This window comes from Mycotypha africana (genome assembly GCF_025528875.1).
Source record: "Mycotypha africana strain NRRL 2978 chromosome Unknown BDF20scaffold_2, whole genome shotgun sequence".
Taxonomy (NCBI): domain Eukaryota; kingdom Fungi; phylum Mucoromycota; class Mucoromycetes; order Mucorales; family Mycotyphaceae; genus Mycotypha; species Mycotypha africana.
Genome location: NW_026515726.1, coordinates 976762 through 995279, shown reverse-complemented (window position 1 = coordinate 995279; position 18518 = coordinate 976762). Strand labels below are relative to the sequence as shown.

Sequence of the window (18518 nt, the reverse complement as noted above, 5' to 3'; positions counted from 1 at the left end):
GGAATGGAGTGATATTCCTGCTGAGAATTAAACGATTACCGATTAAGGTTGCATGATAAAAAGGGTCTAGAAAAGTTTATCAGATTTCCTTAACCATCTACTTCGCCCCCTGTTCATCGCTACAGCATTGACTTGCTTTTCAAGGCACCTGATGCAAGAAGTCTTCTTATCAGATTTTCTTCAATCTTGAATTCCAGTAGCACTTCCATAGAATTCTTTCCAGGCTCAAGAAACGCATGATCGAGATCCGTATCGGCTGAAGTGCTTTTGATGGCAGGCGTTCGATGTAGAATGGGTGCAGGTTGCGGTGGTGCAGCTTGCCTCGGCCATTGCTGACTATTGTCATTAAGCTTGGTAGTAGTATGACTGTGGTCTTTCGTATCGTTGAAGGATAAGACCGGTGTTACGCATGCATCCGATCCCTCAAAGATAGAAGTCCATTCGCTTTGCGTCTTTGTCAAAAAGATGTCTTGGAAACGCTTTTTCATTGAGGGCCATGTTTCTCTATCCATTTGATTCGGTAAGGTAGCTTGATCTAATCCAAGTTTGCCAATTAGGGCGGCGTAAAATTGTGGTTCTATTGCACCACTATTCTGTGCAATAGGGTTTGGTTATTATTAGAGACTCTCAATCGCCAGACATGATATACATATATATATATATATAAAGTTTCTAATTACACTTACACTGCCATATAAAGGCCATCTTTTGTTTGATAAGTCTCGTAAAAGTGTGCGCCGCCATCCAGCATATTGCTTCCTCTTTTACCCTCCCAGATTAAACCAAATTTCTGCATCAGATATGGGAACGTAGCCAAATAGGCCGTGCCTGCAGTCTTATTTATTCATAAGATTTACACATGGCACAAACTCATTAAGTAAATTGAAATCGCATGAAAGTCAGACTTACTAGATTGGCATCAATCACCTGACCTAAACCCGACCGTGTACGCTCAAAAAGAGCCATCAAGATACCCATTACGCACATAAGTCCCCCGCCTGCGAAATCCGCCAACATGTTCGCTGGAAAGAAGGGAGCTTCACTCTTCCTACCCATAAACTACGTGGTACATTGAGCTCCAAGTATGGATGGACCTTTTGGTCAACACACAGAAAATTTCACTGATACTTACGCTCAAGGCACCAGAAATTGCCAAATAATTGATATCGTGCCCTGCTGCTGTTGATCCAGACTGTCCATATCCACTTAACCTTGCATAGATCAAGCGGGGATTATTTTTGAGAAGAGTGTCAGGGCCAAGTCCTAGTTTCTCCATGACACCAGGACGGTATGGATCTAACAAAACATCTGCTTTTTTGAAAAGCTCTAACAACGTCTCAATGGATAGTTTGTTTTTCAAATCTAGAGCAATGGAACGCTTGTTCCTATAGAATACCCAATACATGTTGAGAAATGGAGTGCTTTGTTCTGAAACCTTGATTCTCTGCTATCACCTGTTTAAAACGTCTGCATTGAAACTTTCCGTCTTGTCAATACGAATAACGTTTGCACCAAAATCAGCTAAAATCAAGCCAGCAAAAGGAGCTGGTGCAAGGCCTGCCATTTCAAAGACATTGATACCTGACAAGGGCATTTTATTTCTAGCATGCATTTGCTGTTTTAATTCTTATAGTAATGATAATAAAGGGAGAGGACAAGCAGTAATATTTCTTATGAAAATGCAAAATTATCTCGTTTTCACATTCTATTTCAAACTCAATGATGTGCAACAAACAAAATTCCATTTTTGCCAAAGAATGGTGGGGATCATCGTTTTTCTTTTCTATTTCGTTAGTAATTTTATAAAATACACTGAAATGCACCAAAAACAATCTAAAGCTTACCAAATAAGAGTCGAAAGAGAACTCGACAAGCTTTTCAAATTACCGGGAAATGATCGTTGTGCTGACTGTGGAGCGAGAAGTAAGATTTGTGTAGAGGTCCACAAGAGCCCTCATAAATGGAATTCAACTGACCAATATAAAAAGATCCACGCTGGGCATCTTACTCGTTAGGTGTGCTCTTATGCGTACGATGTGCTAGTCTACATAGGAAAATGGGTACACATATCTCTAAAGTAAAGTCAGTGAGTATGGACTGTTGGACATTGCAAGAGATTCAGGTATACGGTTCTTCCGAAATGAGCTTTTTTTTTTATTACTTTCATTTAATTTTTCTGTTTTGTCACCACAGAATATAGAAGCGCTCGGCGGAAACCAGGCAGTCAATAAGCATGTCAACTTCAAAGCAAAATTGCCCCTGACAACGGATGATGATTTGTACAGTTTGATGTTTTACAGAGCACGATCCATCTACTGAAAAGCTTAAAGTTCTAATGTATTTACACATCTATTAGATTAATGGAGAAGTTTATAAGAGATAAATGGGAAAAGAAGCTATTCCAAGAGCAACTTGAAATAACAGAAGAGCATATTGTACCGACGCCAACATTAAGTAGCACAGAGAGTTCTGAAATATCTTCACCCGTACCACAAGGACGACAACTATCATCGACGCAACAACATCAGGTGCCTCCCCCTAGTATATCTTTATATTCATCGTCACAGTCGCAGCTCCCTAGTACTTCTACAACAGTAGAACAGCAATCACCTACAAAGTATTATTCTCGCTCAGCCACAATGCCTACTACTTTGAACCCTGCAAATCCATTTAATATTTTAGTGAACAGTAGCAATAACAATGCTCATAGCACCTTCAATAACAACAATCCTTTTAGATCATATGCACACACATCGTCGCAAGACCTTGTTGATAATGGTGAGTGAAAACGAAAAGTAATGAAGCCCAGTTCTTTTCGTGGATGCTGATTTGTATTATTCACTTTTCCTTTCAATAGCTGTATCAAGCAATAACAGCGTTAATACCCAGCAACAACATTTATATTCTGATTCTAGGCATAACGGGCCCATCCGAGCCAGCACTCTACCTATCATTTCAACTACATCGCACAATCCATTCCTTCCACAACATCAACATACAATAATCCAGCCGCAATCAACAGAACAACCGCCACTTTGGTAGCCTTCGAGACCACGTTAGATTGTACATAGATTGGTTCGAGTAGTATGTCTGCTTCTTAAAGCTACTGAACTAATCACTATTTCTGAATGCTGCCCTGTTCTTTTTAATAAACTGAACAGCTGAAATGACATTGGATTTTAAAAGTTAACATGGATACTGTATCAAAAAATTATATCATTTATTTATGCCTGACTTGCTTGCAGTATGATTACCGGTTATAATGTAACCATTTCTGCAGCAAATGATCATATACTATTCAAGATGTTAAAGCCATATTGAATGTTGGCATAGCATAATTCGAAAGCTGTATTTCAATTGAGTAGTGTTGGCAACGCAAAAACTGTATTTTAAAATACTTTTTTTTTTGGACGATTAATATTTTCATTTTAGACAAGTTGAAATTGTGTTGTAGACGAAAATATAAACCGTTCAAACAATGATTCAAATTCAAAAACTTGTCAGTAATGCGAAACAGGAAAAAAAAAAGGGTACTATTCCTCACCTGTAATGATCTAAATCCTTAAAATATAAGGAAACCGTGTTTATTACGGCGATACATTCTTCTTGTTCGCTGGATTGAAAACGTCGGGTCTTCCCGCTCCAGACCAAACTGCTTGAGATATAGTCATCATATTGATAGCGGCGTTAATGTTTCTCTGCCATAGTTTTAGACATTGTTTGTAATGAAGAACGCCGGTACCTTTGAATCCAGGAGTATCAACAATTTGCATATCATCATAGAAACAGAGGCTGCATGTTTTAGAGGTTTTAAATTCATCGATTGTGACAACCATCAATTGACCTTTAGCTTCACGTTTCCTCAGAGTTGCAAAAGGTTTACCGACAACACCGCATCTTTGCCCTTTCAACTTCACTGCATCTTTGCCAAACATACCAGCACCAAACACAATCAGTGGTACCATTCTGAGTGATTCCGAGTACTTCTCAAGCCTCCACTTCCTGACACTTCTCACACAAATAGTATTCTTTGAGGTTGAATCAAACCTTTGTTGGAACACATCATCATATCATGAAAAAGTTGTCAAGCTTTTTGTAGTTCAATCTATTGCAAGATAACGTCAATAAAACCATTATTGGCAACTTTCTTACTGATAGAGACTCATTTCTAGGGTTCGATTGTATGACATCCTTAATGCTGCTTGGATATCACTGAATAATTGATTATCCAAATTCGATATCCAAAATACTATAAACTTTATTCTAAAATTTATTTTAATAAATTTAAATTTAAATGTAATTGTCCATTAAGAATTGTAAATCATCTAAAATACGAGCTAAAATATTGTATTGAATTTTCTGCCCGTTCATGCATTTAATTGTGCAACTAAAAGGGTGTAACAGCAAAATCATGATCTCATCAATATCACGAGAAAAATCAGTCGACAAAAATAGACATTGATATGCATTTGATCTCTTTTTTTGCTGTAATTGCTCTAACATATACACACAAAAGGCTATTTTTATTGCTTTGTTTGTAAGAAAAAGAAAATAATGCAAAAAAGCGGTTGCCATAAATGGAAAAAAGGGTCTTGTGCCCTCTTTTTTGGTATTTTTTGGGTCAAACTCAGTTGTTGAACTTTTGTTTACTTTTTTTTTTTTTAAATGTCATTTTTATTGTAAAAAACCTGTTATTTTCATTACTCTACATTTCATCCATCTCTTTTGTTTATCGTCCTTTTCAGAGACCGTTTGCAGACGGAAGCCCACGTTCAGTTTTTTTCAATAAGCGACATTTGGACGATTCATGTCGAACCCCATTGCTGATTCACAAGAGTATTTTGCTGAAAGAGCACGACAGCAGAAGCTCGATCCTAATCCAGGAATCACCACGCAAAAGGGCGATTACGATGCTTCCTCCTCATCGAATGGCCGCAAGTCGCCCGGCTCTGTAAAATATAGCCGTCGGCCATTCTCCCAACAGCATCAACAGCATAACCCAACCGATTTTGATCCTAAACAGCAGTGGAAGAAAGTATTGAATCGTTTACCTAGTGTACACGGTCATCATCGACATAACCGTCATAGTAGGGTAAGAAGTAGTAGTGAAGACGAAGACTCTGATGCGTATGAATCAGCTACAGACGATACTAGTCAATTCGACAATGATAGTCGTTTGCATGATTTTCGACGCCGTCTTCGACAAAAGCTTGTCAATGCTGGTAGCAAGACAAGCGGTGAATCGTACGAGATGACGACTCAGCCTTACGGTATGGAAAATGAAGACGATATTTTACCAGACACATCTGATTTGCATCAACAGACAACCAGGACAACTCAGCAGGATGACATAGGAGAACCAACAGACCAACAGCAGGAGGAACCAAGTTATTTCACCAAACCCTTTGAAACTTCTTCGCCAAATTTAAATGAAACAATTTCAACTGCTGAGAGCTCCGGTCCTGCCACACCTACACTGGAACCTGCCACCGTGGCAGCTACTAACGTTGAAGAAAGAGGCGATAAAAGCAAATCGAAACTACTCAAGAAAAAATTAAACGAATTACGGAAAAGGAGAGAAAGTGAAGTTCATCTTCATGATACTACAGCGCCATCTACAGATGTAGTAAATGAAGAAGATCAAGCTGTTCTACCTGCCTCAAATATTGAAAATAGACCACAACCACCAACAAGAGGAAGCAGTTTGAGAGCAGCCAAAAAGCATTGGGGAAAGACGTTAGACAAAGTTCGGTTAATTGCTAATCTTCATACGTTACCTCATCAAATTGAACAGCCCACAGTATCATCTTCAGCACTGATTCCTTTTTACCCACCATTATTTGATCCGATATTCATTGCTTTTGGCGAAGACCAACATGAAAAACCTTGGGTAAGAAATTACTATTAGAATAGAAAGATAGAAAAGGCGACTCTTTTGTATCGCGAGGATCTTTTCCAATTAACGAACAAACTACTCTCTTTTTGATAAATTGCTTACGTCTCTATCAGCCAGCTGTTTTACTTCCATTTCTAAAGGTACGATTACATCATTGTTCTATTCTCAACGCCAGTAACAAAAATCTCATTGATACATCCGTATTTGAAATAGTTGGCAGTTACAGATTCGGAATTACTCACCCAGGGTATAAATCAATGGGTTTTTCGTATCGAATTACAGTATGGCGATATAAAATGGGTGATCAAGCGCACCATTGCCGATTTTGTCAGTCTCCATTATACGCTTAAATTCAAATCCAGGCTTAGAGATACCGTACCAAGTCCACCTAATTTTCCAAATCAGCTACAAGCTTGGCTAACAAGTGCCAAAGGCTCGATCCTTCAGCAAAACCATGCTGATGTTACTACCACAGCAGCCCATGCCGGTGAAAAGAGAGATTCTGACTTAGAAAGAGAGAAATACGAAGTGGCCTTACGACGTCGAAAAGCATTAACAAAATATCTACGTCAACTCTTGCTCAGATCACACATGATGCCCAACTACGATCTTTGTGAATTCTTGGAAATATCCGCTGTCAGTATTGTTGAGGATATGGGATGGAAAGGCAAGGAAGGGTTTTTAGAAAACAAGGTCAATTTTGTCGTGCCACGGTTATGCCATGTTTTAAAGCCTCACTTTTGGAACACACAATGGGTGCTATTGCGTGATTCTTATATTGCCTTTATATCGGATATAGCATCAACAACAGTCAATGATGTGTTTCTATTTGATAAATCGTTAGTTGTGCAGAATAAGAAGCCAGGACTTCTGGGCAAATACCATAATCACATTACATTAGCAAATCGATTCAGACGTATCGAAATCAAGGGTGGACGAAGAGAGGTGGAGGAGTGGATGGAAAGTATACAGCGCGTTTTGAACAACAGTCCTTGGCTTAAAAATCACCGTTTCGGCTCCTTTGCTCCTGTAAGGCATAATTCAAAAATTAGATGGTTTATTGATGGTGAAGATCATTTTAATGCGATCGGCGAAGCTATTTTGTCAGCAAAATCTGAAATTTATATCTGTGATTGGTGGCTATCACCTGAGTTGGTAACAATGTCAAGCTGATAAAGGTGTACGAATTCTTATGTAATTTTAACGCTGACTATATGCTCTATCTAATCTAGTATTTACGCAGACCACCAGAAAAGAACCAGGAGTTTAGATTGGATCGATTATTGCAACGTAAAGCAGAAGAAGGTGTAAAAGTCTATATTATCATTTACAAAGAAATGTCGGTTGCACTTAGTATAAATTCTGCCCACACAAAGTCTTGGCTTCAAAGCCTGCATAAAAATATTGTCGGTAAGATACCAGTTTATTGAAAACGATCTACATAACATATGTAGATCAACGCAACTTACTCTTTGATTTTATAGTTGTACGACATCCAGATCATCGTTCAATTGACAATAATGTCCTCTTTTGGTCACATCATGAGGTATAAACTTTCATTCCAGAAATTCGGATTTTAGCTCAAAGTTTGATTTATGTATGCTAAACCTTGTAGTATGAATTTTTAAATAGAAAATTGTGGTGGTAGATAATCGATTAGCTTTCCTTGGCGGCCTTGATCTTTGCTGGGGGTACGTCCATATCAAAGAACCAACAAACAGCGAAAGCCTCATATTTTTTTCTCACATCCACTTATAGTCGTTATGATTCACAAAAGCATCGCTTAACTGATTATCCTGCAGAAGGACATACGGATGAAGTGTTTCCAGGTCAAGATTACTCAAACCCTCGCGTTAAAGACTTTATCAGCGGTAAGACATAGAAGCATTCATGCCTATGCTTTATACTGTTTATGCGTTCTTAGCATTTAAATCTAACATGTTGTTTTATAGTTGCTCAATATGACCTGACCCTCATTGATAGAAACGTAACACCACGCTTACCGTGGCATGATATGAATGTTGGTATGGTAGGACCAGTTGCTAGAGATGTAGCTCGGCACTTCATTCAGCGTTGGAATTTCTTAAAAGCAAGTAAAGGTATGCATCGACCTTCAGTCCCATTTTTGATGCCTAAGGGTGAGTATGTAGCTGCCCGTGATGAGTCTGCATTCAAAGGCACTTGTCGTGTGCAAATTCTACGTAGTTCAGCACAGTGGAGCTCAGGCATCGAACGCGAGCATTCAATTTACAACGCTTATATGGAATGCATAACAAAAGCAAAGCATTTCATTTACATTGAAAATCAATTCTTCAGTAAGTTTATGGGCCTCGATGAATTCTTTTTCTTAGTTTGATAACTGTATATTCATACCCTCTCCATCCATAGTTAGTGCAACAGGCCAAGACAGATTGCTGCGTAACAAACTTGCACAGGCGATCGTGGAACGTATCAAGAAAGCACATGAAAAAGGAGAAAATTTCAAAGTTATAGTGCTCATGCCGTTGATTCCAGCATTTGAAGGTGATTTGGCTTCGAAAGACGCAGCAGCAGCTCGAAATGTAATGCACTTTCAATATATGACTATTTGTCGTGGTGGTAGGTCTATCATAGAGAAGTTGCAAGAAGCCGGAATTAAAGCTTCCGACTACATTCATTGGTACAGTTTGCGTAATTGGGATAAATTGATCCCTCGGAAAAAGTCAATGACTTCAGGTAGTGATAAACCAACCACTGTTCCGAGAACAACGAGTCGAGCTTCCTCGTCTATGATTGCTGGTGTGGCTGCCGCTGCTGCCGCTGGAGGAATAGGTGAAGGAGGCGCATCTGCAACTACCAAACTGAACCCTACCCAGTGGATAAATCAGCACAACGATAATAGCCCCGATAGCAACAATAGCGGTTGTAATACCAACTCATCAACAAAATTACATGATAGCTCTTTAAACGATACCCATTCAGCCGCTTCGCAACCTTCAGTCAAAGCACCTTCTGAAAAATCGATTGGGGACGATGATGATAAGGAATATTATGTGTGCGACTTGGTCTATATACATGATAAAATCATGATTGTTGACGATCGTATAGTAATTGTTGGCTCAGCTAATATCAATGACCGATCCATGCTTGGCAATCGTGATTCAGAGATTGCTATGATAATTGAAGATACTGATATGGTGCCTTCTTACATGAATGGTAAAGAATTTAAAGCAGCTAAATTCGCCTTGTCTCTACGTATGCAACTATTTAAAGAGCATTTAGGCCTTTTGGATTTTGACAATTGGGAAGACCTTATCGAGGACAAAGCACGGTTGAAGCCTAACATTGACGTTGATAAACCAATTGAAACGCATCATACCAATGAGAAAGTAACAGAAGAGGAAATTCGTGCAGTTGAATCATTAGGACCTAACAAAGTATTAGAACACCAACGGAGATCAGGCACCCACTATCCTATCCATGTCAACAAAAGTAAAAATGACCATGAAGATGACTTTGGTAATGTCAACAACGGTGCTGAAGGGCATGTGCAACTCATGGCAGCAAAAGCTTTAGACCCATTGGACTCTCACTTTTTCAACACCATTTGGGATGGAACAGCAAAGAGTAATACACTTATTTATAGAGAACTGTTTCGCTGTGTTCCAGATGATACTGTTCACACTTTTGAACAACATCGTAAATTTTTACCAGACCCTACCATAGTTCCTCATGGCCATATTGCTGATACCGAGTTACATGGGCGTGATATTCGACAAAAATTATTTAAAATTCGCGGGCATCTTGTTCAATTCCCTTTAGAATACCTGAAAAACGAAAACATGCTAGGATCCGTCTTCCGTGAAACAGTAACTCCTATGGTGATTTTTACGTAAATAGAAGAGCACCTTCTCTTAATTTTCTCTTTCGCTCTCTTTAAGCTATATAACATTATTTTATTTCTGTAGATAGATCTTTAGAATTTCGTTTGCTTGTACTATACGTTTATTAATCTACTTTGTATTTATATGTTTATCAAGTCGTATCTTTGTGATAAATTTTTTTCTGCTATCTTTCGTTCCTTCTTTACCCCACATTATGAGGAGTTTGAAAAAATTGAGTTACAAACCTGTTATGAAATGTGAGTCATCTGTCGAAATTTTGGATAAAAACCGAGTTTAAGTAGACTCGTTTTTTCAATATCGAAAAGCATCTTCTTTTGCACTTTCTTCTCTAAAAATTAAAAGATAGTACTATGACCAACAATACCAACACACCGAAAAAGCTTTGGGGAGGTCGATTTTCTGGAGCTGTGGATCCTCTCATGGACGAATTTAATGCTTCTATCAAATTCGACAAGTGCATGTATGAAGCCGACTGCATTGGATCTATTGCTTATGCCAAAGCTCTTGCCAAGAATAACATTCTCACTGAACATGAACGTGACGAACTGGTTCGTGGTTTAACTCAAGTCATGGAAGAGTGGTCTCAGGGACAATTCAAGATACAGCCTGGTGATGAAGATATACATACAGCCAACGAACGTCGTCTAGGAGAGATCATCGGCACCCATATTGCTGGAAAGTTGCATACAGGTCGTTCTCGAAATGATCAAGTAGCCACGGATATGCGACTTTGGTTGCGTGAAACCGCCACTCAATTGTTGGCCCATCTGAAGGAATTAATTGCTGTTGTAATAGCTCGTGCCGAAAAGGAAATAGACGTGATTATGCCTGGTTATACCCATTTACAACGAGCACAACCCATCCGATGGTCTCACTTCTTATGTTCCTATGCTTGGTCCTTGCAATCAGATGCCCAAAGGTTAGAGCAGTTACTTGATCGTTTGAACGTCTTACCATTGGGTTGTGGTGCTTTAGCAGGTCATGCTTTCAAAATAGACCGTGAATTTTTGGCGAAAGAATTAGGATTCCGCGATATTATTCATAATTCGATGTATGCGGTGAGCGATCGTGATTTCATTGCAGAGTTTTTGTTCTGGGCCAACATGACCATGGTTCATATCTCTCGTCTCTCTGAAGATTTGATTATCTATTCTACAAGTGAGTTTGGATTTGTCAAATTGGCAGATGCATACAGTACAGGGTCTAGTTTGATGCCTCAAAAGAAAAACCCTGATAGCTTAGAATTATTGCGTGGTAAATGCGGAACTGTTTTTGGTGATGTAAGTATTTTATCAGATATGGCAAAGAAGGTTTACTTGTTATCATTTTACTGAAAAACAACTTTGGATAACTACTAGATGACTGGGTTTATGTGTATGTATTCAAAGCTTCCCAGCACTTACAACAAAGATCTGCAAGAAGACAAAGTGCCTATGTTTGATGCTGCACACATTTTGTCGGGCTCATTGCAAATCACAGCTGGTGTTGTCAATACCATGCAAATTTTCCCAGAAAAGATGCGTGCTAGTTTAAGTGCAGACTTGTTGGCAACGGATCTGGCAGAATATCTAGTTAGAAAGGGTGTGCCATTCCGTGAAACGCATCATATCTCTGGTGCTGCTGTAAAAATGGCAGAAGATCAAAACTCTTCTATAAGCGAACTTACACTTGACGATCTCAAATCAATTCATTCGTCTTTCGAAGAAGATGTGAAGTCCGTTTGGAACTTTGAGACCTCAATCGAAAATCGTGATACACCCGGCGGTACAGCAAAATCTTCCGTATTGAAGCAGATTCAACTCTTAAAGACCTGGCTCTCATCTACCAAACATCATTAAACATTGAGCATGTGAACCACAAAGTGCTGTAAAATTACTCCCTCAGAAAGCATAACAAAAAAATCCTGTATTATTCACCTTTCTTTAATGAACCTCCATTTGTACATAAACGACAATAAAACTTAAACAGCGCTAATGCACCAGTGCTCTCATTTACTAAGATTGTTTTTGCTATTAATAGCGACGTGGTGATCTGCTTCGTCTTCGTCTCTTTCTATCATAAGAATCATCTCTACTACGACTTCTACGCCTTGATCGTGACTCAGGACTATAATGTCTACTTGTATCGTGATCGTATCGACTTGAGCGGCTTCGATGATGGTCTTTGCTACGATCCCTGTTTCTACTGCTGGGACTATGATGATGGTGTCGATGTTTATGTTCCGAACTACTGTTACCATTGCTGCTTTTCTTCGTTTTATCCTTTTTATCCTTCTTGTCTTTTTTCTTGAGTTCTTTCAATTTTAGTGGATTTTCTACAATTGCTTTTAATGCCATTTGCTCTCGTTTTTTAATCATAAGCAGCGGATCTTCACGAATTTTAGCTTGAATATCTCGCTCCGTATTAGCATTTGAGTTGGATAAAGTAAATCGTGCTTCTTCAGCTGCTGTGGCTGCTTGCTAAGGTAATGAAACTTATTGTTAATAACTCCGTTATAATAATGATTATCTTTCAATCACTGGTTACCACTTGTTCTTTTTGCTTCTGACGCAATAGATCATCTACATTCTTTTTTCCGAGGAGAAACTCCTCCATACTATTGTTTGCATTTCCACTCAAATTAGCGTTGGGTGAAGCATACATCCAATCTAACTTATTTGATCGTTTCCTACAAAGAGGTTAGGCGGTTATGTCATTTCAAAGGAACCTTACAGAATTGATACTGTTCTTACTTTGTGCCTGCTTCTTCCTGCATTCGTTGCAATTCTTGTAACTGCTTCTCTTCAGCTAACTCCTTCCTCATTTGCTCGATCTTACGATCCTCTTCCTTTTTCTTCTGTTCTTCTTTCCATACTCTTTCCTGATTCTTGAACGTAGCGGGATGCCACGATTTCTTTAAATTAAGATCTGAAGAACCCATCTATCCCTTGCTTATACGTTAATCTGCGAGTTAGAGAAACGAAAGTTACAATATGAACGGTGAAGCAATCTTAAAACGTGTTAATAAATGAAAGCCTAGCATTTGATTGGTTGTCTGCTTTTTTTTTGCTTTCTGCACATCAGCAATTTTAAAGAAATAATTCAACTTTTTTCCTGCTCTATAATAAGCAATAATAGACATAGAAATGGATTCGCTTGTCAGCGAATCTTCAGCGGAATTGGCCAATCGTCTTTCTGTAGATACAGTTTTCTCGACAGCAGTAGGTTCTAAATAGCCTGTCATATCAGTATATAGTCAGTTCATCCTCCTTTCTAAATTGTCAATCATAGGTTGCCTCAATCAACAAGAAGATTGAAGGCTTTTCCGACAGAGTTGAAGTTAAAAAACGACAAACAGATGAGGTAGTAAATTACTATTTAAAATAGACGGCAAAAGAGTCAATACGTAACTGAGGTTTTGTTACGCTACAGGTTGTCAAAAAAGACGAGAAGTTGAGCGAACTATTAAAAGCTTTGATTGAAAAACAAGACCAGCTTGAAGCAGTCTTTGATCAAATTGATCGCATAGAGGTATAGAATATTACTTTTGGAGAAGAAGCCCAAGAAGACAAATATCATTATAACATCCACCTTTTGTAGGGCATTATTAATAAAGTTAAAGAAACGTATAATGCAGTAGCTGAAAACTTGGATTCAATAGAAAAAGCAGTTTCAGCTAGTACAACAACGTATTCACTTCAATCGAGCCGTCGTCAACAGCAGCATGGCGTGCCATTACAACCTTACTTTCCACCACCTAATCATGTTGATATTTTTGACACAAACGAACTGTTTCCTTTAACTGAGGAGTAACAAGCATAAATACAGACCGCGCGCATGTGCTGGACCACAGCTATTTACAGATGCTAGAATTCACCCATCTTTCTTTTTGTTTTTTCAAACATTATGAAAAAGATATATTCTTATCCCTGAGACCGGACAACAAAAGTACATCCATAGCTTCGATATTCGCCTCCAATGATACTTGCATTACAGTATTGCTGTCCTTTTTTTTTTCTTGGAGGCAATCCGTTCAATTGTTTACAATATTCTGTTCAATACCCCGCTGTTTGCGTTGGTAGCGAAAGCAATTTCAATTTTTGAAATAGTTACCATTAATTGCCTTATAGACATACATCATATTGTTATCTGTCATCACGCATAATCTTCTTAAAATGTATTAAAAGCTTTCTTTATGTTTCGTATCAGGCTCCATCTTCTTCTGCTTTTCTCATTTTTAGGATAACTGTTAAAAAGCGCACATTTTCTGTGTCATTTTTAAAAAAGCAAAACAATCAGTCCATCTTCATCAAATACAATATTTGTAATGAGCGGTTCAATATATCCAGCATTATCTATTGTGGCCATATAGTATTTAATGTTTTCCAAACATTACTGAATATTTATTGTAAGGTTATATGCTCAAAAATGACAGAGAGAGGAGAGAAAATGAATGTAGAGATCATCATAACATCCAAAAAGGAAGAATTATCCGATAAGTCAACATGTTGATCAATACGCATCGTATGGGGCTAGTGATATGCGCCTGAATGTGACCTTTTTCTTGAGAGCAAGTCTATGGTAAAGTTACCTTTCTTTGGCATGAAAATACATGAGACAGAGGATACAAGAGGCATTGATTTCTTAACGGGGACCACATGCCTGATTCATTTTATTGAGATTTCTGTTCCCATGAAGCTTTTACAAAACTCGACTATCATCGATTTCAACAGCTCATGTCTCTTTAGCATTGTCTTTCTGATGGCTGGCATGGTCAAAACCGCTTTCTCTGCAAAAATACGTCGATGCTCAAATTCTATGTAACTTTTCAGCTTTTTTATTGCAACCTTTACCGCCTTATTCTCGTTAGGATGGCGATGATGGTGATGATGATGATTACTACTGCCACTACAGTACGAAGAAGATGAGGATGTGGAGGCCGTTGTTACCGCTGTTTCGCAGTCTATATGAAGCAACAGAGAATAATGCTCATGTTATAATCTTGTTTTACGTTAGCAGATTGATTACGAACTAATTTTACCACAGCAGCAATAATGTAGCATTTCTTGAAATGTTTCTGTATTCTGAAATCGCATGTAACTTGACTCTAACAAATTAAAAATGGCACCCTTCGCAGTATCAAAGCAAAGAGTTGGCTGTCGCTTTTCGATCAATTTAAATATGGTAACGCGAATATCGTCGTCCAAATTCACTTCTAAGAAGCTGTTATTTGTCAAATATGTATCGAATATATGTTTTGCTGTAGCCGTTTGTTGACCCAAAGAAGAGTAAGTAAACAATTCATACTGTCGTAATTCTAAGTAGAAAAACTAATTATATATTGTAATGTCACATTGATAAAAGCACCTCAGTTTTCTGATAAGAAACTATTCAAAAAAATGTTATTGCTTACCAAATTCTCACTGTTGTATTCTTCTAAAGAATGGTACAAAAAATAACACAAAGGTGCTTTTGATTCTAATATGGCTTTTAAACCTCTTTTTTTAATTTCTTCTAAACATAGTATTTCCTTTGTCGATTGCTGATGTTTTACAAAAAACTGGTCTAATTTTTTGGCTGAACGTGTTGATTTATTTTTGTGCACTGTAGAAGACGAATGTCCATTTAAACTATTAATGGCTTGTATAGCTAAAGGATTGATGATGAAATTTTCTGTAACAGACTCTGAAGAGCTTTTGGAGGAAGAAGATCGGGTACTACGACTATCTGTAGCGTTACTACGATTACTACTCCCGCTATTTTCTATTGTATTTGAAGAAGAAGAAGAATGATTTTTATGCTTGTAATTAAAATTAAAGGTCTCTAATTTTTCGGACAAAGTAGCTGTTGGAGAGGAAGGCATTTGCTGTGGTGTTACATGTACCATGCTATTACGTTGAGATTTTGATCGAAAATCTTGTTGTTGGACCACAAAACTTTGTGGTGCGTTTAAATGATGGTCTGTTGTAACTGAAGACCGTCGTGTTTTTGTTATTGATTTAGGCGAACGAGGTGACAAAAGCCCTGCTGCCGGCGATGTTGAAGACGCTATCGATTCATTGGAAGCGACCCTACTGCTATCATTCTTATATGCTAACTTGGAAGTGGAAAGGTTTAAACGAGAAGGTTTACATTTTATCGTTATATCACTGGCTCTATCGGAAGTGCTTTTGGAAGATATCTGAAGCATAAAGGACGCAACCAAAATAGGGACGATTCGAGAAAAAAGTTACAGCAGGGAAAGAGAAGAGAAAAGATTTTACAGCAATAGTGGCATCCAAATCATTTTATTAAGAGTCATTGGTTTGCACCACCATGAATTTTAAAATTAAAATGAACTGTGAAATAAGGTTAGGATCTGTACATGTACAGGTTTTCAGGCTACCTCTCGACTTTGCACTCGTTTCACTAGAGCTCTTAGGTAAGCATCTGCTTCCATGACCGGTCTCTCTAATGTGAAGGTGTGTCTTGCCCCAACTTTCTGTTTCCAAATAAGCGCTTTTACACTAGATACATATGCAAGCTGTGATAACCACATGGTCTCCTGCTTTGACCTGCCAAGAAAGGATATCGTCTCCAAACTGATGAATTTGTCTTTTATCGTTTTTGGTTGTTTCCTTTCCTTTTCGACATTTTTGATATCATCATAAACGATCAATTTTGTCACGTAGCCTTTCGTATAGAAATGGACAAACAAGGAAGGAGCAACAGCTGACACACCGGCTATTAAAATATAAAAGTATGTAACTACCATCAATTTTACAGTACCTTTGGAGAGTTTTTTTTTTTATTATTACCAAGTGCTATACTGAGTGGTGGTGCATGCCCTGAAAATAATAATGCAGGCACAGCAATACAGCCACAGATGCCAAAAAAAGAAGCTGTCAGTTTATATCTTTTTAGCGTCTCAGACAAAGGCCCTTAGTACAGTCAATGAAAATTGTCAAAATTAGTTAAGTATAGTTGTAAGATTTATATATTTTTATAGCCAACCTATATATACTAGTGTTCTTTGAACATTATTGAAATCGTCATTCCGTGATGAGTTGATCAGTTTATTACTTGTGAAGCTTCCCGCCGCAACTTTTGGCACTGTCGAATACTTTGCAGTTTGCAGAAGGTAGTGACAGCATAGTGCGGATCTATTTATTTGTCTCTGTAGAAGTAGCATTATTTTTCCAAAATATGCTTTAAAATATGCTTTTATCTGTTGACAATGGATAAAAGCCGACTGGGAAGAAGCTTCCCCACATCAGGCAACAGTTCAAAACACACAAAAGCAACATGGCAGTAATAAAACTCAGACTCTAAAAGATTTATTGGCTTGACCCACTATAGATCGCCAGAAGCAGTTTCAAAATTGTTCAATAATGTAGCTCTGGTATTTTCAAAATTTGATTTTATAAACGTTGTTGATGTTTCATGCTTTCTGATTGTTTTGCTATTTCAAAAGAAAAAGAAAAAGAAAAAAAATAATAATAAAAATAAAAATAAAAGAAAAACTGCATATGATCGCGGAACTTCCGAGTTAGAAAGTATACCTAACGAAACCATCTTTTAAAATTCGAAGAATAAGCTACCTCGTAGTAACCACTTACGCTTAATTTCCTCTCTCACAGTATTTAGTCATGGTTTAGAACAGATCGTTACAAAGAATCGTCTGTCGAAAACCATTTTTTGCTGAATACATGTTGGGTATATAACAAAATCGGAAAGCTGCACACCCGAGTTAAAAAGAAGCAGCCAAAATGTGAAATTGAAGAACAAAGGGAATGATGTAGATAAATGTAAAGTATCTCTTCAAATGTAAATTGGAAACATTTCATTCGAAAAAAGAAAGAAGAGTAGCTACTTCTACCATTTCTACCATCCCTACCTCTTTTTTACAATTCTGTTTGGAATAAATTTTGTAACAGTACTTTATTAATCGTATTTGATAAACTTTTTAGTAATTATATAGTCAGCAATAGCTCCTGTAGTGAAGGCATAAACAAACTTGTGCAAAATATCAATCACTTGCTCTTTAAAAGGCCACGTCCAAGGTGGAGCACCGACGCCAGTGGCATTCTCCAATGTTTGGTCAATTGCTAAGCGAATGAATGTGAAAATGAAGGAAGAGAATGGACCTATCACGCCATATGTTGCCATAAGAGCTCTTATACAACCAGCAGCAGCGCCTTGACCATAATGCATACCAAGATTCAGACACACTCTCTCTGAATCTGGCCTATAAGGTAAGCGTAAAATGCGTTCCAATGTATGAGCAGGGACGTAAGAGTTGGGTCTGCCTGTGAAGAATTGTTCTATTTTTTCAGAGAATGTCATTACGCCTACACCAACAGCACCTGCGATAAAGCCGATGGCTAATGTATTTCCTAATCCTATTCTGTAGGTTTTTTTCATTATGTACGATATAAGCTGATTTGGAAACGTGAGATTTAGAGTGGCTGTAGATTGTACACAAAATACAGTATTAACAAAAAGAAAGCAGCAACCATTGTCGCCTAACCCTCTAACATTTTATACGCAAATCCTTGCATATTATGCAATAATGCTGTCATGTTTCTGAATTTTTACCACTGAGTTATAAAGTGAGATGAACCGGACTCGATCAGTATATTAGTATGCATACCGTTCACTAGCTTTATTGACTAAAGACATATTGAAGTTTTTATGATCAATGATCGTGAATAGAATAGGTAACCACCTCCTAGGCACGCTACTCATGCAATCGCTTGAATAAGTCGTACCAAACATTT

General features: G+C 37.9%; 10 protein-coding genes across 10 annotated transcripts; 4 read left to right on the top strand and 6 right to left on the bottom strand.

Annotated features, from left to right (window-relative positions):
• Window positions 1-119: 119 nt before the first annotated feature.
• Window positions 120-1594, bottom strand: BDF20DRAFT_814876 (CoA-transferase family III domain-containing protein; the record flags this gene model as incomplete). The annotated part of the gene is made up of 6 exons (XM_053077029.1): window positions 120-316; window positions 368-588; window positions 687-835; window positions 910-1059; window positions 1133-1385; window positions 1455-1594. The coding sequence occupies 6 exons, from the start codon at window positions 1592-1594 to the stop codon at window positions 120-122; spliced, it is 1110 nt and encodes a 369-aa protein (XP_052938981.1).
• A 69-nt stretch (window positions 1595-1663) lies between these two features.
• Window positions 1664-3312, top strand: BDF20DRAFT_851171 (uncharacterized protein). The gene is made up of 5 exons (XM_053080007.1): window positions 1664-1923; window positions 1989-2122; window positions 2194-2279; window positions 2357-2778; window positions 2858-3312. The coding sequence occupies exons 1-5, from the start codon at window positions 1674-1676 to the stop codon at window positions 3040-3042; spliced, it is 1077 nt and encodes a 358-aa protein (XP_052938980.1). The 5' UTR covers window positions 1664-1673; the 3' UTR covers window positions 3043-3312.
• A 353-nt stretch (window positions 3313-3665) lies between these two features.
• BDF20DRAFT_851159 (uncharacterized protein) lies at window positions 3666-3968 on the bottom strand (the record flags this gene model as incomplete). The annotated part of the gene is made up of 1 exon (XM_053080006.1): window positions 3666-3968. A coding segment is annotated over exon 1 (226 nt), but the record flags the coding sequence as incomplete, so codon positions are not given.
• Window positions 3969-4807: 839 nt separating this feature from the next.
• On the top strand, window positions 4808-9771 carry BDF20DRAFT_832525 (uncharacterized protein; the record flags this gene model as incomplete). The annotated part of the gene is made up of 8 exons (XM_053078549.1): window positions 4808-5890; window positions 6110-7051; window positions 7129-7306; window positions 7381-7442; window positions 7529-7587; window positions 7655-7767; window positions 7849-8211; window positions 8285-9771. 8 exons carry the CDS (start codon window positions 4808-4810, stop codon window positions 9769-9771), a joined length of 4287 nt encoding a protein of 1428 aa, XP_052938978.1.
• Window positions 9772-10088: 317 nt separating this feature from the next.
• BDF20DRAFT_969402 (argininosuccinate lyase) lies at window positions 10089-11674 on the top strand. The gene is made up of 2 exons (XM_053085003.1): window positions 10089-11060; window positions 11139-11674. Exons 1-2 carry the CDS (start codon window positions 10131-10133, stop codon window positions 11616-11618), a joined length of 1410 nt encoding a protein of 469 aa, XP_052938977.1. The 5' UTR covers window positions 10089-10130; the 3' UTR covers window positions 11619-11674.
• A 617-nt stretch (window positions 11675-12291) lies between these two features.
• BDF20DRAFT_813725 (N-terminal domain of CBF1 interacting co-repressor CIR-domain-containing protein) lies at window positions 12292-12700 on the bottom strand (the record flags this gene model as incomplete). Its single annotated transcript, XM_053076906.1, has 2 exons — window positions 12292-12448; window positions 12513-12700. The coding sequence occupies 2 exons, from the start codon at window positions 12698-12700 to the stop codon at window positions 12292-12294; spliced, it is 345 nt and encodes a 114-aa protein (XP_052938976.1).
• A 205-nt stretch (window positions 12701-12905) lies between these two features.
• Window positions 12906-13741, top strand: BDF20DRAFT_832522 (uncharacterized protein; the record flags this gene model as incomplete). Its single annotated transcript, XM_053078548.1, has 5 exons — window positions 12906-12980; window positions 13051-13125; window positions 13192-13290; window positions 13360-13568; window positions 13675-13741. 5 exons carry the CDS (start codon window positions 12906-12908, stop codon window positions 13739-13741), a joined length of 525 nt encoding a protein of 174 aa, XP_052938975.1.
• A 1042-nt stretch (window positions 13742-14783) lies between these two features.
• Window positions 14784-15622, bottom strand: BDF20DRAFT_815305 (RGS domain-containing protein; the record flags this gene model as incomplete). Its single annotated transcript, XM_053077070.1, has 2 exons — window positions 14784-15089; window positions 15173-15622. The coding sequence occupies 2 exons, from the start codon at window positions 15620-15622 to the stop codon at window positions 14784-14786; spliced, it is 756 nt and encodes a 251-aa protein (XP_052938974.1).
• A 401-nt stretch (window positions 15623-16023) lies between these two features.
• BDF20DRAFT_851140 (uncharacterized protein) lies at window positions 16024-17202 on the bottom strand. The gene is made up of 3 exons (XM_053080005.1): window positions 16753-17202; window positions 16557-16679; window positions 16024-16482 (listed from the first exon to the last, which is right to left on the bottom strand). The coding sequence occupies exons 1-3, from the start codon at window positions 16928-16930 to the stop codon at window positions 16136-16138; spliced, it is 648 nt and encodes a 215-aa protein (XP_052938973.1). The 5' UTR covers window positions 16931-17202; the 3' UTR covers window positions 16024-16135.
• Window positions 17203-17652: 450 nt separating this feature from the next.
• On the bottom strand, window positions 17653-18281 carry BDF20DRAFT_851139 (uncharacterized protein). The gene has a single exon (XM_053080004.1). It carries the CDS (start codon window positions 18160-18162, stop codon window positions 17683-17685), a length of 480 nt encoding a protein of 159 aa, XP_052938972.1. The 5' UTR covers window positions 18163-18281; the 3' UTR covers window positions 17653-17682.
• Window positions 18282-18518: the final 237 nt, after the last annotated feature.

What these genes read in the sequence shown, in the direction of transcription:
- BDF20DRAFT_851171 (XM_053080007.1), top strand. Translation starts at nt 1,674, where the DNA reads ATGAAAATGCAAAATTATCTCGTTTTCACATTCTATTTCAAACTCAAT. An exon ending in TGCTGACTGTGGAGCGAGAA is followed by an intron (nt 1,924 to 1,988) that starts GTAAGATTTGTG and finishes CAATATAAAAAG; the next exon opens with ATCCACGCTGGGCATCTTAC. An exon ending in CTGACAACGGATGATGATTT is followed by an intron (nt 2,280 to 2,356) that starts GTACAGTTTGAT and finishes CACATCTATTAG; the next exon opens with ATTAATGGAGAAGTTTATAA.
- BDF20DRAFT_969402 (XM_053085003.1), top strand. Translation starts at nt 10,131, where the DNA reads ATGACCAACAATACCAACACACCGAAAAAGCTTTGGGGAGGTCGATTT. An exon ending in GCGGAACTGTTTTTGGTGAT is followed by an intron (nt 11,061 to 11,138) that starts GTAAGTATTTTA and finishes GATAACTACTAG; the next exon opens with ATGACTGGGTTTATGTGTAT.
- BDF20DRAFT_851140 (XM_053080005.1), bottom strand. Translation starts at nt 16,930, where the DNA reads ATGCTACTTCTACAGAGACAAATAAATAGATCCGCACTATGCTGTCAC. An exon ending in AAGAACACTAGTATATATAG is followed by an intron (nt 16,680 to 16,752) that starts GTTGGCTATAAA and finishes GACTGTACTAAG; the next exon opens with GGCCTTTGTCTGAGACGCTA. An exon ending in ACCACTCAGTATAGCACTTG is followed by an intron (nt 16,483 to 16,556) that starts GTAATAATAAAA and finishes ATATTTTAATAG; the next exon opens with CCGGTGTGTCAGCTGTTGCT.
- BDF20DRAFT_851139 (XM_053080004.1), bottom strand. Translation starts at nt 18,162, where the DNA reads ATGAAAAAAACCTACAGAATAGGATTAGGAAATACATTAGCCATCGGC.